We start from the raw sequence: 18569 nt of genomic DNA, 5'->3' as shown, positions 1-18569 counted from the left end.
GAGACTAACCAGCAGCTAAACTCATAGTCAAACCCGATGGTGACTTCAGAATCTTTTAAGATTTCAGTAACAGAGTAGATGCACAGGTGAATCATCCCCTCTGCGATCATGTGCCGCACCTGTGTTAATTTATACCGGACAAAAATAAATGTTTACAGATTGTCCACTAATGAGTACAAAAACCATGAACAAATTATGCTCTGATTATGTGTTGAAATCTCCTAATAGATGGAGCCACACTACCACACCAGCAGTCACAATGTACTCACCTCAGCGTTAGGCATGCATGATCTTCTGATGAAGCGTGCGTCATTGCCAAATGTTCGAGCATCCACACACATCTCCACTTCATTGAACTTTGAATAAAACAGGACAAAAGGGTATGGCCTGGAGCACAAACATGAAATCATCAAGGGAAGGAAGAAAAGCAAAAAAGGCAAAAAGTACTTTTAACAAACATCCAGCCGATCAGCTATAAAAGTTCAATATGAGGAGTATTAGGGGTTGGTTTAGGGTTATGGGCTTGTCAACCTGTCCGGCACAAAGCTGGGCACATTCCACCAATGGGCTGTTAAAATGTGGTCCAACACATATTCTACCTCTGATGCTAAGCTAATAATGAAAACAAGAACAAGATCAGCTAGATGAGCAACAATATACAGTACAGTAACACAAATAGTCTCACACATGAAAACTTACTTTTTGAAAAAGTGTCCGTTGACTTCAAACTGTTGTCTGAGCATGACTTTGCCTCTATATTCAATGATGAGTGTGTCAGGGTCTAAATTCTGTGCAGCTTTGAGAATCTTCCTATGTTTCTGTACACGTGTCACACGACCAAGCTGTAGCTACACACAGTCAAAAATCCAGTTTTTTTTTTTTTTTTATTGTAATAATACAACAAAATCTATGAAAATATAAGTATTCGTAAACAGCTGTTTTCAAATCAAGTTGCTATACCTGCATTTGTGAGCTCAACACAGTGTTGTTGCAAGCCAGTTCTGTTCGGTTAATGGTGTCCATGACGACAGTAGCCGGGGTGGGGGAAGAGTTGTCAATGGCACAATGGTGCTTGAGGAGGGTTTGTATGTCAGCGCTGTACTGGTTAGCCAGAGCTTCCTCATACTGGTCTGTCCACTGCCGTATTCGTGTCTCCCATCCTTCTGCCGTGTTCTCATCCAGAACAGTGGCCTCAGATGTAGAGTTCTGCAATAATCAGAGGGTGCATGGGATTTTGAGGTTGATCTTATGACATATAGAGAAACAGGATGCTAATGATCACACTAATTGCAAATTAATAGCATTAAGTGGTGGTGTCGGTCTGTAAGCAGAAGTTGTTAGAAATTTAATGTTAAAAGCACAGGTCACACAGGTCAGCAGAGCAATTTGTATAATCTTCCCAGCTCAAGACATCATGCCTATACTATGATGTACTGCACACTTCTAATTCAATCATATTTCCAAAGAAGATATAGAGGTGGGTCAATATCTGGGTGGGATAAAACTGCATATTTGAGTCCATACCTTCATTCTCAATGATTTTCTGGAACCCTCCCTGTAAGCCTGTGATGAGAGACAGAATATCAGTTTTATTTTTAGGGCCTGTAATTCATTTCTGAAAATGGGGGGGGGGGGTGGGGAGATCTTGTCTTGTCAATTATGCTGCATGAAATTGGCCATTATAAGCAAGTTGTGACGCTGCATAACTAGATCGCTCCAGTGTCATGTACTTGCAATGTAGACAGCTGCATTTGTTTTAAACAGGGTCAATGTTTTTATCGCGTCGCTCGCAGATACATATTTAAGTTCAGCAAATATGTGACAACGCACTTCCTTTACTCACTGCGCAAGCTCACACTACCCGTGCCTAATGAGCTGGCGAATGCAGCATGAGAGAGAGAGGGAGGACGCGTTAGCGCTGATGCACTCGTGCTGTTGATGGAATTACAGTATGATATAAAGACAAAATTGTTGATTTGACTTGTTCATTTGTGTGGATTTGTTTACTAATTCTCAATTACATGTTAATAAGTGAATAAATGTGTGCGGGAATTCCAGCAGTTTACTCCGAACGGGGGGGAGGGCAGGGGACACGTTGCAGAACGGACTTGGACCCGCACGAGCACCAATGTATCAACAGCACATGCGTTACCCACTGTGCAATGACTCAAACAGAAATGTCAGTTAATCTTAACATACCCTGTAGGTTTGCCCTTTGTGTTAGGTGAACTGGGAAGTTTGATCATGTATGTAGTGTATTTCATATGTTATACCTTAACCTTCTTGGCTTTATTGGAACTGCGGGTTTTCTCTGTGCTCTTCTTTCTCTTCTTTGCTTTGTTGTGTTTTACTCTGTTTACTGTGAGAGTGATGCTGGTGGGCGTGTGTTGAGTGGCGGTGTATGACACTGCTGATGCTGACATGTCCTCATCTCCACTCTCTGTAGCACTGCTCTCTCCCACTATAAACACACATAAAATCACACTCAAAAACCAAGCAGTGTTAACCATCCGCAAATGAAAGACCACTGAAAGAAAAACAGTGAGATGTGTGTTGAATATCACCTAAGGAAGTGAAATTAACTTTACCTGATACATTCTCTGCTTTTTGCCATTGTCCATTGAGCCCTTTCTTCTCCAGACCCCTGAAACAAGAGCACACCTTCACCACATGTACTCCACCCATTACACTGGTTTCACATATCCTCTGTGAGCGGGGAGTGAGCAGCATGTTTTCATTTCGGCACCCATGTTAACAGATTACACCCTTCACATTGCAAGCGTGAGTCGTGAGGTGACGCGTCCCAGACGTGGCAGTGAGCGGATAGAGCCTATTTTTGCCACGCGTCTCACGCTCAACTCAGCGGCTCTGGGTGTACCAGAAAACTAAAATAATCAGTAGATTATAGAAAAGATGCAAAAGCATACTAATTCGTCCTAAAACAAAATTTAAACCAAACCTACTATACACTACAATGTATAGGTCTGCATACAAACAAACACAAAGTAACTAAATAAAGGAAAGAATAAATAAACTGCATGAATATTGCCCATGTTGTATATATACAGAGACAGTTTAGAAGAGATGGACCACTGGTATTAAAATGCATGGGAGAAATTGGAATGCCCGCCTTACAGGTCAAAGAGCCAATTGCTTTTTAGATATAGACGTCGCCTGTCAATCAACTCAAGAACGCACATGCGCATTAGCTGTCCCAGCCTGACAAAAAAAAAAAAAAAAAAAGAGCACAATTTATGATACTGTTGTTGTCAGATTTTACTGCTGACTTAAAAATATGTTCTTTGATTGTAATCATGACCAACCATTCTGGAAATTTCAGTCTTTCCCTATTCAAGTAGACAGGAGCTGTACTTTTATGCTGCTTGTTTACAAAGAAAAAGCTGCCCAGCCTGCCCAAGAGCATTCCAAAGATGACCGCAGAGTTGACTGACTTGCCTTGAAAGCAGCTTTGATATATTAACCATCACAACCAAGTACGCTGATAAACAAGTGCAAGTGACTGCCCGTCGTTGCCGTAGGAACCTAGAAAAGAGACGCGGCCAATGTGAAAGACCAAATATGACACGTTGCTTACGCCTCGCTCACGCTCTGCTAATGGAGTATGTGTGAATCTGGCATTAGAACCGCAACTGCTAACTACCATGACTGGAAATCAAGCTATTGGCCACTGTTTTCACAAAGACAGATTCTGGTATAATTAATCAGCACTGACATTTGCAAACATCAAGCTAATTCTTAACCACTATTCACAAGTGGAATGAACCTTTTTTGTACGTACCAAAGACATATAGGCTTTTGGGTCTCTGAGTACAAAAAAAAAAAAAATGTAAGCCACAGCGACAATAAATGTGAAAATAAGTGATATGGCAAACAACTGCTGACAAAATGTGAACATGTTTAATACACTGCATGGCCAAAAAAAAAAGCTGCATACACTAATAATTCATTGGACCACATTTAGCTTTAATTATGGCGTGCATTCGTCATGGCATTGTCTCGACAACCTTATGCAATGTCACAACATTTATTTACATCCAACGTTTTTTTAACTAAATTACCAAAGTAATTTTTGGCCGAGATCTTGTATTTATGACGGGAGAGTCATACCACTCCGTAGAATCTTCTCCAGCACATCCCAAAGACTTTCAATGGGGTTAAGGTCAGGACCCTTTGGTGGCCAATTCAGGTGTGAAAATGATTCCTCATGCTTCCTGAACCACTCTTTCACAATTTGAGCCCGATGAATCTTGGCATTGTTGTCTTGGAATGTGCCCGTGCCATCAGGGAAGAAAAAATCCATTTATGGGATAACCTGGTCATTTAGTATATTCAGGTACTCAGCTGACATTTTATTGCCACATAACATTGCTGAGCCTAGACCTGACCAATTGAAGCAACCTCAGATCATAACACTGCCTCCAAAGCCTTGTACAGTGGGCTCTATGCATGACAGGTGCATCACTTCATGCACTTCCCTTCTTACCCCGACGCACCCATCGCTTTGGAATAGGGTTAATCTTTACTCTAAAGACCACAACCTTTTTCTATTGCTCCACAGTTCAATCTTTATGCTACCTAGCAAACTGAAATCTTTTTTCCGATAAGCCTCACTAACAAGTGGCTTTATTGTGGCAACACAGCTGTTTAGTCCCAATCCTGTAAGTTCTTTTCGCATTGTGCATGTGGAAATGCTCTTATTTTAACTATTAAAGATAGCCGTGAGTTCTACTGTTGATTTTTTACGATGAGACATCAAGCGTTTTAGTGATCTTCGATCACGATCATTCAAGATTTTTTTCCGACCACATTTCTTCCGCGAAGCTGACGGTTTACCACTATACTTCCAGGTTTTAATAATGCGTTGGACAGTTCTTAACCCAATTCCAGTGATTTCAGCAATCTCCTTAGTTGTTTTCTTTGCTTGATACAGGCCAATAATTTGCCCCTTTTGAAACACAGTAACATCTTCTCCATGACCACGGGATACGTCTTCTGACATGGTTGTTTAAGAAATGTGAAGCTACACACTGCATCAGTTAGGGTTAAAAGAATAGTTGCCAGCTGAAACATATTAATCACTGCAATAATGATCCAATCATAGGCTCATAAGTATCTGCTTATTTAAATCCAAATGTGACTTTTTTTTTGGCAAGGCAGTGTACATGCTGCACTGATTCTTGAGACATGGACCAATATGTCCCACAACTTAGTTTTTAAAATAGTGACATTTCCAATTTTATATTTTTTAGAGATGATTACTACAATGCTCTTAACACAAATGTACCATTTCTTTTTACTTTATCAAAATTATGACATTACATTATCACCCTCCCCCATAACCACCTGTTCTTAGACCATCACTCAATAATTCATATAGATTAAAAAATATATATATATTTAAGAAAAACAAAAATATGTATTACTACTATGTCGGCCAATACATATTTATATATATATTTTAAAATATTTAATGTAGCCTACAATGATGATAATGCAAGTCAAGCTCATCACAGATAAATGCCCCTTTTTCAGCTCAATTTAGCACCAGATTTGGCTGTTGGAAGTATTTTAAATGGGTCACTTAAAAACACAATGTTTTTTTGACTGTTTTCTGAGGGTTTCTTTCTTTTTAGACCAAAATTTTCATTTAAACATCAGTGAAATTAGTCGTTCCACACATCCCTAAATGTTATATGCTCCTATACTACTTCCACTGTTCCATTCTAAGAGACTGACATTTTAGTTTCATTTTAGCAATGAACTGTACTTTGCATTTAAGGGGTCATATGTTTTCATGTGTTCATGTTTTTTTATTATTATTATTTTTCTTTCCCCTGAGGTCTACTTATAGTAGTTTTATGTTTGTTTGTTTGTTTTTTGTCATGTATATTTATAATTATTTGGTCACCTCTCTCTGACACATAGAATTAAATGGGCTGCTTTTTACATGTGGGCAAAATATGCCAACATTTTGATTTATTATTATTTGAGCGACTCAAAAGCAAGCATATGTACTCATATGTGATTTATTTTCTCTCTCTGCATGACTGGGAACATGTATAATAAATAGTATGTGCCTAAATCTCAACATGTTTACATACCTAGATGAACTTGTTTTCAATGCAATAATAATTTAATACATTTAAAATACTCAAATAACATTGCTTTTGTTTATTTATGTATGATTATTTTAGAAATTAAGGCATTTTCTCTGCATATACATGCAGCAATACACTAGAATGTTGGCTGTGAACTTGCAGAACAATGCAGTCACCAACACAGAAACCACCACGTTGGCCACTGCATAGAGGCTACGATTTATAGAAGTATAGTCTCAAAGGAATAATCACCTAAAAATTATCATCATTTAGTCACATAATTTAGAATGATTTACACCATATTAAACTCATCCACCATGTTCAAAAACATCCAACAGTACAAACCTCAAGTGGCTGACATCCTCTTACTCGCCTCTTGCATCTTTCCATCGAAATTGCGATGGTTCTCATGCCGAGCCTGTGCTCGGCTGGTTTACGGCCGGGGCAATCTGGAGCCTATCGTAAACCGTCCGAACTGTGACGTTACGGGTTACGTGGCAATGTAGTAATTTTACATAATTACCTCAAACATAAACAAACATGGCATAAATTTTTTAACTCCTGTTTTTTTTTTTTTAGGACATATTTAAAAATACAGAGAAATGCAATCCAACCTTATTACATTACTCAAAAAACTGCCAGTGACGATACTATGCACAAGATGACAGGTAATGTAATAAAAATTTTATGTATGAACTTTAAGTGGCTTATCTTGTTAAGTACTATAAACTGTAACAGTGAAATCGTTATTAACAGTGTACCAGATGGTTATATTTGGATTTTAGCATATAATATTATGTTTACGTCTTGATTGAGAATCCCGCCGGATTACATAACACATAGCCGTGATCTTCCTAATTTAGTGAGTAGCTGGTCAAAAATCCTCACTGAACAATGCACAAAATAAAATGAAAAGAGTGTAAGGAAAGCTAACAAAGTCGGCAAATCTATTAACTTACTGAGATCAGCTTCAGAACACCGGCGTGCATCATTTCTTGCTGTTCTTTGCTCTTTTTGTCCCCATTTCCACTGTTTTTATAGAGTGATGAAGTACTCCATACTGCAGACGGTAGCTAATGTTGTTGTTTGTAAAACTTTGGTGAAGAAACATTTATCACACCCTCTGCCCCCTGGCATAATCGGTTCTGGCGTAGAGATCGGCAAGCTTTTGGGTCCGGTGCGGAACCACTTTTTCCACCCCTAAATGGCCTTTTCTGCAGTGGAAACATGTGGAACAGTTCGAGAATTTGCACTGCCCCAGGAACCCAGCACTGACCCATGTTGGTGAAAAAAGGCTAACAGAGATCGATGTTTCCAAAGTTCTTCTTGCGAACCATCTAACAACCTTTCCTCTTGACCCTATTCAATCCCATTTCCTAAAGGCTCTCTCTCCATCACGCCATCACTCTAACCCACTCACACACATCAGCACATTTCTTACAACTGCAAACTTTCCCACCGCATCTACGCAGGCTCGGGTAACCCCACAAAAATCAACACACAACTTTACAGTAGTCAACAACTACAGACCAGTCTCTTTTTTATCTTTCCTGCCAAAAACTCTTGAAAGGGTTGAATCAGTTCTCTACTTTTCTTTTAAAGAACAACCTACTTGATTTTCTTTGAAAAAAGAACATTCAACCAACACTGCCCTCCTGTTCGTAGCGGATACCCTCAACTGGCAAACTCCACATCATCGATCCTCATCTTACCAGTCCAACACAGTGAATCACCAAGTCCTTCTGTCCACCGTCACTGCTTTTCAGAGCTCTTGGCCTGGATGAAGAAATGCCGTCTTAAGCTCAACCTTGACAGTACTTCTTGTGAAAACTCCAGCCAGGAACCTGAGAGTGGTGCTTGATGACCAGCTAAACTTCACTGCTTAAATCCCTTCAGTCGCCCGTCATATTTGCACTTTTTGATTTTCAGGAAATGTGATGCAAAGCTTCTGGTCCAAGTTCTTGTCATTTTAAGACTTGACTACTGTAATGCTCTGTTAGCTGGCCTCCCAGCTAGCACAATTAAGCCACTGCAGATGGCTTACCAAAGAGGGCCAACATCACCCCCCTCTTTAGGACTGGGTAAAAACATTGATTTTCAGATACACTGCGATATTTTTTTGAACGATCTCTATATCAATTCTTAAATCACAAGATCAATATTTTACAATATGCGCAACTCTCTAAAATGTGAGTTAATCAATTGCATGCAAGACCAATTTCTGCACTATACAATTAAAAATGTCTGTGATTAGCCAATGGCTGATAAATGTTCAAATTTCACTCACCAGTACGGAGTAGTATATTGGCGAAGAAATTCAGCATCCTTTCACTGCGTGTTGAGGGTTAAAAGTTCAGTTTGACTCATTCCGTGTAATGTCCAAAGACAACATCCACACAATCCATTTGAAATTGAATAATGTCTCTTTTAATATCTTTCTGTACTTTGAAGTCAATAGTTGATCAAAAACATCAAACAGCATGGATGACGTACAAACGGAATCAAATCGAATCTGGAAATCTAAATTAATACCCAGCCCTACCCCTCTTGATTTCACTCTTTTGGCTACCTGTAGCTACTTGCATCAAATTCAAGGCTTTGACTTCGGAATCAGGACAGCCAATGTAACAGCGCCCTCATACTTCAAACTCACTCCCTCCAGGTCTATGTCCCCTCTCGCTCTCTGTGATCAATGAGTGGTTAGTGCCTGGTGGATCCATCGCAACAAGATACAAAGTTGCTTTCCAGATCATTTACTTTCTTTTCTCCTGTGGCAGAATGAGCTTCCAAATTCCAAATCTGTTGAGATCATCACAACATTCAAGAAACAGCTGAAGAAACATCTCTTACACGAGCACTTAACCAGACCGCAAGTGCAAAGGCACTAAACTCTCTATCTATTTATTACTTCTACTCTAGCTACTCTTGGAACTTGGCGTTGCAATACAGCAGATCTTGTTGGCTTTATTATGACACATTGCTTGTTATGTTCCTTATTTGTAAGTCACATTGGATAAAAGCTTCTGCTAAATGACCAAATGTAAAATAAAGGTCTCATGATTAAATGGCCATGGCAAAAAATGGTGGGGACATGTCCCACCTGTCCCCATCATAAATTATGCCTATGATTCATATAACAATAAACTCTTATCTCAAAAGATCGAGGAAAATGTAATTACCCATGATATGATCCCTTTAAAGCAAGTAAAATCTGAATTTTGAAATGAGCTGCATTTTGCATTAAAGCACATTAAAAGTGTGAATAGTTTTGGCATGAAAAAACAATTTACAGATACATCTAAAACACAGTAAATTCTAAAATTAGACTTTCAAAATTCATATTCTAAAGGTAACATCACCCACCTGCAGTTCTTGCACTTGATGAGGAAGCCATCCTGCATTACATGGCACTCACACCAGGCAGGTGGGACTGCCCCCTCCACTACCTCCTCCTCCTCCTCCTCCGATGAGCTTTCACTGTTGGCAAAGATGTCTGGTTCATTGGTAGAGAAACAGGATCGTAATTGTCCCAGAGTGCCATTGCATTCAGTGTGCGTGAAAATGGTCTGGGAGAGTGGAGACGCAGGAGGGGTGGGAGGGGGCGGTGCTCCATAGTTATGATCCTGACAAAACACAAGGGAAGACTGTAGTATCTTTAAACAATGGTGTTCAGGCAAAAAAAAAAAAAGAAAAAAGAGATTCCATTTTCAATGCATTGAGAATATAACTGGCACAGTGATATACATGTGAATAAATAATTAAAATAAATAAATAATTAAAACTATTTAAATAAATGTACATTTAAGACAAAAATCCAGATATGTTATAAAATATGCGATAATCACATTACAAAAACATTCTAAAAAGAAAGAATGTGTGTACAGCTTCATAAATTATTTATTTACTGCATATTTGCATTGAACTTACTGTTTTTGTGCATGAGACGAGTACAAGCACAGGAATACACTCCAGAGTCTTTATGTTTATGAACATTTATAATACATACACATATATAATAAGCAGATTTGATATCTGCACACCTGTGCTTGCCAGTTGATTAGCGCCACCAACGTGCTGGTGGCTGATATATTTGGTAAGTAAAATCATTTTATTTAAGACGTATGGTTTAGTAAAGTGGCTGGAGCAGCTGCAACAGGTACTTCCAGTCAGTAGTGGATTTAGGCATGGGCGACATGTGCCATTGCCCAGAGCGGCATTTTGTGGTGGGGCGGCACGAGCACCCACACACAACCACCCCCACCCCCCGTCAACAACTTTGTGGGCATGTTGATGCGGGTTTCGCCCAGGGCGCCATACAAGCTAGAACCGTCACTGCTTCCAGTGTAGACGGCTTTATTGATTATATAATGGGAACTATTTGGTTTTTATGCGACGTAATGCAACGCTCGTGTTTGGTGTAAAAAGGGGGTAAAAACTGTCCAGGTGGATTTGTAATGCTGATCAAGTCACAGAGATTTTCAATTTAGAACAATAAACAATTAACTTAGTGTGTTTTATGAGTTGCTATTAGCTTATACAGTGAAGCCTAAAGGCAGATTTATAACATTTGGATAAATTATCATTGCATGGGCAGTGCCAGCGCTAAAAGCTGTGTCGAAAAATGTTCGAAATTGCATACTACTACTACTACTATTTCTGCCATATAAGATTTGGTCAGTGAGTGTATACGTATATATATATATATTTTTTTTTTCATCAATTAACGCAAATTGGGAAGGGTAATGCAGACAGGCTTCTTATTGGTAAAATACATTTGTTGCACTTCTTACAATATCCTCCAGGTGGCGCATGGAAAACTACAGTAAAGGCCCTGTCTTATTTCACATGAAATCGAAAAACGAAAGAGTTTGATGTCATTTTGAACAAAATCTGTCCAAAACGATTGTGTTCTTCTGTTTTTCGGGTTTGTTTCGGTGGTTCGTAACAGCTCGTCAACGCGAACTTTCAGTAAAACTTCTTACCGGCTGCTAAACACCTTATTACTGCTATTGATCCACATAATCGGCAGGTGTGACCTGGAGCACCACCTACTTTGAGGCTGACAACTAATTCTGCTGACATTCTTCAGGCAGTGAAGATCAGTCAACATGAACACAGGCCTACAGAGTTATTAGCGAGCTTGTGCAAACTTACCTATAAATCTGTATGACCATTCGGGTAGAGAAATTTCCAAGAGCATGTCATTCTTTTTTTTTGTTTGTTTAATTAGTCTACAAAAGGAATAAAATCTACTCAAATACTCTTAAGTGACTATTCACAATGTTGTTTGATATGCTGCTTCACTCATGTGCCATTTGCAGCCAAAAGCTATTCACACATCTGTCCGAAGATATGCCTGTCATCATTCTTTTGTCTGTATAGTGCCCATTACCACTCTTTTATAACCAGTGCATATTATGCCCACTTATAGCATATTAGCACCATAAATGCATAATGTAAACATGGCAAATTACACATTATATACTGCATATACTGTATATTACTTCAAATCATAATTTATGCATCTTTTACTGATATCATGTGAATTCTACTCTTAGGCTGAGAAAACTACATTGATAACACGTTTTAATGCCACAGTAGTTAAGGTTTTACATGTAGTCTTGTAATACTACATAAGCAGGTCAAAACAAAACCACTGAGGCTAACTGAATGTCTCTGGACATGTTTATTTCTTTTTTCAAGAATATAATGTAATATAATATTAAAACTCTAAATGTATTATGAATTAATTATGAATACATTACCTTATGCTAACATATACAACTTTTACTGTCTAAATTACTGAAATTAACATTAAATAATGAATTCATAATGAATGCTTTATCCAGGGCCTGAAAATCACTTCTGAAAATGGGGGGGGAGTGCTTTCCAAAGTGTGGGCTATACGCATATTGCGGGGAGACCATGAGTTCCTTTTTATAAAATGGTATTAGGCTATTTTAAAATGTATTAAAATTTAATTATGTAGGACAAATGTATTGTTGTTTTTAAATCATGTTTTATATCCATATGAACTGTCCATTTTACTGCAAAGAACATTTGTGAATGCTTGCGTCTTTGTCATTCATTCTTAGAATTGCAATAATTATCAAGTAGTTATGCAAACCATTTGCTGTTTTTCCATTCGGTATTTTGGGCTGGTTATATATATATTTAAAGAAAAGAAAAAAAAGTGATCAGAATACTTTAAGGGTGTTTTGCTCATTCCAATGTAGTAGCCTGTAGATTTAATTTCTTTACTTTTATCCCTGAATATCAATCTATAAAAAAACTATGAAAAAAGATTACGAAAATACATTATAAAAATAATTATTAGGAACCTGTTTAAAACTATGATGATCTAAACAAAAAGTACCAACAAACCATTTCAATATTCATTATGTGAAATTCATTGATTTATTTACTTTCAAAATCACCAGTGTCCTTGTGACAACTTTCGACGACTATTTCAATTCACATTAAAAAACAAAAACAAACTGATGAACAAACATGTTATTGTCATTCAGTCTAAGAGCAGCAAAAATTATCAAGCAGTACCGATACAAAAACAATCTTTTGAAACTTGCAAAGTCAGGATATGAAGTGATTAGAAAATTGTTCGTATAAATATGCAAACATTCACACTTTTGTCTTGTGTGTTGACACAGTGTATTCCTAACAATATTCCTTTGTGTCTATTCTTAAAGTACAGTTGAAGTCAGAAGTTACATACACTATTTTTAACCACTCCACAGATTTAATATTAGCAAACTATAGTTTTGGAAAGTAATTTGGGACATCTACTTTGTGCATGACGAGTAATTTTTCCATCAATTGTTTGCAGACAGATCGTTTCACTTTTTATTGACTATATCACAATTCCAGTTGGTCAGAAGTTTACATACACTAAGAAAATTATGTCAATCCTTCAGACAATTAGCCAATTAGCTTCTGATAGGAGGTGTACTGAATTGGAGGTGTACCTGTGGATGTATTTTAAGGCCTACCTTCAAACTCAGTGCCTCTTTGCTTGACATCATGGGAAAATCAAAAGAAATCAGCCAAGACCTCAGAAAAAAATTGTGGACCTCCACAAGTCTGGTTCATCCTTGGGAGCAATTTCCAAATGCCTGAAGGTACCATATTCATCTGTACAAACAATAGTACGCAAGTATAAACACCATGGGACCACGCAGCCATCATACCGCTCTGGAAGGAGAAGCTTTCTGTCTCCTAGTGATGAATGTAGTTTGGTGCAAAAAGTGCAAATCAATCCCAGAACAACAGCAAAGGACCTTGTGAAGATGTTGGAGGAAATAGGTATACAAGTATCTTTATCCACAGTAAAACGAGTCCTATATAGACATAACCTGAAAGGCTGCTCAGCAAGGAAGATGCCACTGTTCCAAAACCGACATAAAAGCCAGACTACAGTTTGCAAGTGCACATGGGGACAAAGATCTTACTTTTTGGAGAAATGTCCTCTGGTCTGAACTGTTTGGCCATAATGACCATCGTTATGTTTGGAGGAAAAAGGGTGAGGCTAGCAAGCCAAAGAACACCATCCCAACCGTGAAGCATGTGGGTGGCAGCATCATGTTGTGGAGGTGCTTTGCTACAGGAGGGACTGGTGCACTTCACAAAATAGATGGCATCATGAGGAAGGAAAATTATGTAGATTCAGGGTATGCCTGAATAGCATGAACCAGGAACACTTTGCCCTGAAAACTGCCTCAGTTAAATATTTTTGTACATTAAGACGGAAGATGACACACAAAATAAAGTGGTGTGTCATGTTAAGTTTAATTGATTTATCAAAACTGGCATTTGTCCAGGTCTTCTCCCTGTTGCTCTTGATCTTCATCAACACCTGATTGTACCACCACCTAGTGATGAAGCCTAGTATCAAAGAATAAACACTGTGCATCTGCACTACTGCTTTTCCTGCAATACCAGGATGTACACAGTTGAATTTTCAACCAAATTTTAACCACTTCTATTTTAAAGGCAAATATGTAAAGCAAAATATAATGGACCAAATTTTACCTGTATAATAAAGATGACTTTTTTAAAAAAACAAATTTTTGGGAACTGAATTTTAGAAGGTGAATATCTATTTAATTTTGAATTACGAAATTTTGTGCAAAATATTTTCAATTGAAATATTCACCACTTAAATATACAACCACATGAATCTCCATCCCCAAAACATGCAAGCACAGTTAATGCAATGTGTTTATTTTATGTGCTTTTTTGGTTCAAAGACATTTATTGTTAATCTACTTCCATACACTTTAAACGGAAACTTGAACTCACACATACTAAGCACTTTTTTTTCAATTAACATTTTTTATTGATTCATAGACATATCACAAAGAAAAAACACAACATATATACATTGAATCGCAATTAACATTTAACCCCTACTACTACCCCTCCCCAATCACCCACCCCACCCTGACCCTCAACGAACACCCCTGTGGTCACAAATAGGAATAAACACTTAAAACATTAAATAAAAATAAATAAAAAACAATATAAAAATAATATAATCATGTATAATTAAAACTAAACTACTCTCTCCACAGCCCCTCTCTGAGAGTCCTCCAAAAACATTAAGTTGTTGCCCCGTTTCCTATCAAACTAATTCCGAACCCCCAGCCTTCTGCTTGACCCCTCCTCGAAAGCAGCCACCCTCCCCATCTCCGCACACCACTCCGGAAATGAGGGCGCTCCATCGGACTTCCATCCCCTTAAAATAATTTGCCTGCCAATCATGATACTGGCCGAACCCAATTTTTTGTGTGTTTATTCCCCAAATTTATGACCGCCCCATCGCCCAAAAAACAGAGTCTGGGGCAAAGTAAAATTTGAGTGCCCAAAACATCACACATAAAACTCTGAACCTTCAACCAAAATTCTTGGATCTTAACACACCCCCAAAAAACATGGGTTGTGTCTCAATCTTCTAACTGGCATCACCAGCAGGTGGGTGTGTCTTTAAGACCAAGCCTATACAATCTAGAGGGGGTCCAATAGAATCTATGTAAAATCTTGAATTGCATAAGGTGCACCCTTGCATCTCTAGATGCAGACTTGACGATTTTTAGAATCCTAGCCCACACTCCCTCCTCCAATACCAATTTTAAATCTTTCTCCCATAATCTCTTGATAGAAGTTAAAGCTCCGACCCCCAGACTCTGAATTAGCAGGGAGTAATACACTGATGCATCATGACCTTTTCCAAAAGCAGTAATCACCTCTCCCAGAGTATCTGCCACTTTAAGGTGGGGTGTGCTACTCCCAAAAACAATACAGAGCAGGTGGCGCAGCTGTAAATACCTATAGAAATGAGATCTGGGAATCCCAAAATGTTGAACCAAATTTTCTAAAGATCTCAACACTCCACTCTCATATAGGTCACCGAGAGTAGTAACCCCTCTCACAATCCACTCTGACCAGCAGAAAGGAGACTTATTAATACATAATTTAGGGTTCAGCCATATGCTTGTGGCAACATTTAAATAAATGTCCAAATTAAACACTCTGGATGGGGTGTAACTTAATTTCTTCGATTAGTTTGATAGAAAGGCCTTGCAATGGCGAAATAGGGGCAAGAACTTCCTGTCCAATTTAAAACCAGGGAGGTGCTCTCTTAGGTGGAAGCGACCAATGAGCCAAATGTCTGAGACTTGGGTAGGCCTAGCCCACCTTTGTCAATCGGCCTATGTAACTTATTAAAATGTAATCTAGGATGCTTACCATTCTAAATGAAGGACTTCGCTATGCTATCAAATTGCCTGAAATAAGAGAGGGGACATCTACAGGGAGAGGCTGTAACAGGTAGTTACATTTTGGAATACAATTCATTTTAATAACATTAACCTTCCCAATCATAGATAAAATGTAATGAAGCCCACCTACCCACAATGCTCGAAACCTTTTTATTAAGGGGTCAAAATTAACTAACTAAATCAGACAAATTCGCAGGGAATAAAATGCCCAAATACTTAATGCCCTGTTTGGGCCACTGGAAGGCGCCCAGCTGGAAAGCCGTTACTGGGCAGCACGCTGTCAGAGACAAAGCTTCGGATTTAGACAAATAGACTCTGTATCCTGAGAACTTAGAAAAGGAATTAATAATTCTATGGAGGCAAGGCATAGATCTAATGGGGTCGGAGATGAATAATAAAATATCATCTGCGTAAAGCAAAAGCTTATGCGCCACATCTCCCACCACCACCCCTGGAAAATAATTTCCCCTTCTTATCGTGGCTGCTAATGGTTCCAGGGCAAGACAGAACAATAATGGGTAAAGAGGGCAACCCTGCCGGGTGCCCCTATCCAGAGTAAAATAATCTGAAATTAATCCATTTGTTTGTACCGCCGCTACCGGGTGTCTATAAAAGTAACTTAATCCATCCAATAAAAGTATTCCCAAACCTGTATATTTCCAAACTCTATCATATCAAACGCCTTTTCAGCGTCAAGTGAGATGGCAGCGACCGGAGTCTGATCATTCACCACTGACCACATAATATTAATGAAACGCCTAATGTTATCAGAAGAGCTGCGGCCCCGAATATACACCACCTGATCTATAAGACATGTCATAACTTTACTTAATCGGTTAGCCTGAATTTTTGACAATATTTTTATGTCTAGCTGGATCAGGGAAATTGGACGGTAACTCTTACACTCGCTTGCATCCTTTTTAAGAATCAGACTGATCCGGGCTTGTGTCATGGTTGGCGGAAGCTTTCCATTCTTTAATGATTCCGTATAAACCTCTAACAAAAGTGGAGCCAGTTCTGTCACATAAGATCTAAAAAATTCAGCGGCAAAGCCATATGGCCACGGAGCCTTGCAAGGCCTCGTCAGTTTAGGGAGTTCTAATGGTTCCACAAAGTTTCTAATAAATTCATCAGTAGACGAAAATGTGGAACTGTAGAGATCAAGATAGAATTCTTTAAAAGCATTATTAATATCAATGGCCGAGGTAAAAATGTCACCACCAGCAGATTTCACTGAGGGAATGGTAGAAAAAAACTCTCTGCTTTATATATTTAGCCAAAAGCTTCCGTGCTTTGTCCCCTGACTCAAATTATGTCTTGCCCTGAAAAGCCAAAACTAGTATTATATCTATTTCAATCGGGTCAATTCTCTAAGGCCATCAGATGACATTCAGCGCTTCAGCTCTGCCACGACGCTTTTAATATTCCCTTCCAACTCCACGAGTTCTCGTGCTTTGGATTTTTTGATGAATGAGGCATACTGTATGATCCGACCCCTAAGAACCACCTTAAGTGCCTCCCAAGCCACGCCCACAGAGGATACTGAGGACCAGTTGGTCTCCATATAAACATTGATTTCAGCCTTTAACATTTGTTGGAAATCAGGATTTTGCAAAAGGGACACATTAAGGCGCCAACTATATGATTTCTTTTTCTCTGTATATGGCAACACCTCTAAACTCACCAGGGCATGATCTGAGACTAAAATGTTTCCAATTGAGCTATCAACAACAAATGAAATGAGGGACTTCGATATAAAAAATAAAAAAATAAAAAAATAAAAAAACTAAACTATTCTAGAATAAATTTTATGGACTGATGAAAAAAAACATATAGTCCATACCGGATGGGTTCAAAAGTCTCTAAATATCTGTAAGACCAAGATTTTTACACATCCTGTGAAGTGTCAATGTTGCTCTAGGGGGCTTACACACTTTTGCTTCACTATGATCAAGGACTGAGTACATCAAAAGATTAAAGTCTCTTCCCAATATTATATCATGAGGGGTGCCAGCGGCTTGCAACATCCCTTCAAGATCTATAAAAAGCCCTGATCCTCAGCGTTAGGTGTGTAAATATTAGCCAAAATCAGACTTTGCCCCTGAATTTCTGCTAAAACAACAATGACTCTTCCTAATGTATCTTTATTCTGTTTGAGACATTTTAATTGTAGATGTTTACTTAGTGTAATGAGTCCCCTGCTCTTACTTGAGCCAGCACTAAAGAAAACATGCCCACCCCATACCTTCTCAAATATTTTCAGCTTCCTGCGGGGAAAGATGCGTTTCTTGAAGAAACACTATATCATATTTATAATTAAATATGATATAGTTAATATAATTAATAATAATAATATAATTCAATATAATTATAATTATAATTAATTAAAATTATAAATTATTATAAATTATAATTATATTTCTTACGTTTAAAAGAGAAATAACCTTCTTTTATGGGGTGCCCCAACCCATTCACATTCCACATGGAGAGAGACAATCCACTCATATTAACATTTGACATTTTGACATAAAAAAAAAAAAAAGTCAAAAATAAAATTCTAAAGACCACATTCCACATTAGTGCAACAATCAAAGCCCGAGCCTCCCCCCGAACCAAACAAACAGAAAAAAGAAAAATGTGTGCATTAACCCACGCA

At 38.3% G+C, this 18569-nt stretch overlaps 1 protein-coding gene across 2 annotated transcripts in view; it reads right to left on the bottom strand.

Moving 5' to 3' along the window:
- Positions 1–18569, bottom strand: part of LOC127446046 (histone-lysine N-methyltransferase SETD5-like) — a 135164-nt gene that overhangs the window by 26198 nt on the left and 90397 nt on the right. For both annotated transcript variants that reach the window (XM_051706664.1, XM_051706666.1), the window contains 8 exons: positions 9483–9742; positions 2589–2644; positions 2274–2461; positions 1525–1563; positions 961–1206; positions 700–848; positions 270–387; positions 10–119 (listed from right to left, as the gene is read on the bottom strand). In XM_051706664.1, the coding sequence (XP_051562624.1) occupies positions 10–119; positions 270–387; positions 700–848; positions 961–1206; positions 1525–1563; positions 2274–2461; positions 2589–2644; positions 9483–9742 (1166 nt within the window). The remainder of the gene's footprint in view (positions 1–9; positions 120–269; positions 388–699; positions 849–960; positions 1207–1524; positions 1564–2273; positions 2462–2588; positions 2645–9482; positions 9743–18569) is intronic.

The sequence above is a fragment of the Myxocyprinus asiaticus genome, chromosome 9 (assembly GCF_019703515.2).
Source record: "Myxocyprinus asiaticus isolate MX2 ecotype Aquarium Trade chromosome 9, UBuf_Myxa_2, whole genome shotgun sequence".
Lineage (NCBI taxonomy): Eukaryota > Metazoa > Chordata > Actinopteri > Cypriniformes > Catostomidae > Myxocyprinus > Myxocyprinus asiaticus.
The sequence above is the reverse complement of the archived record's forward strand: the minus strand, read 5'-3'. Positions and strand labels throughout refer to the sequence as shown.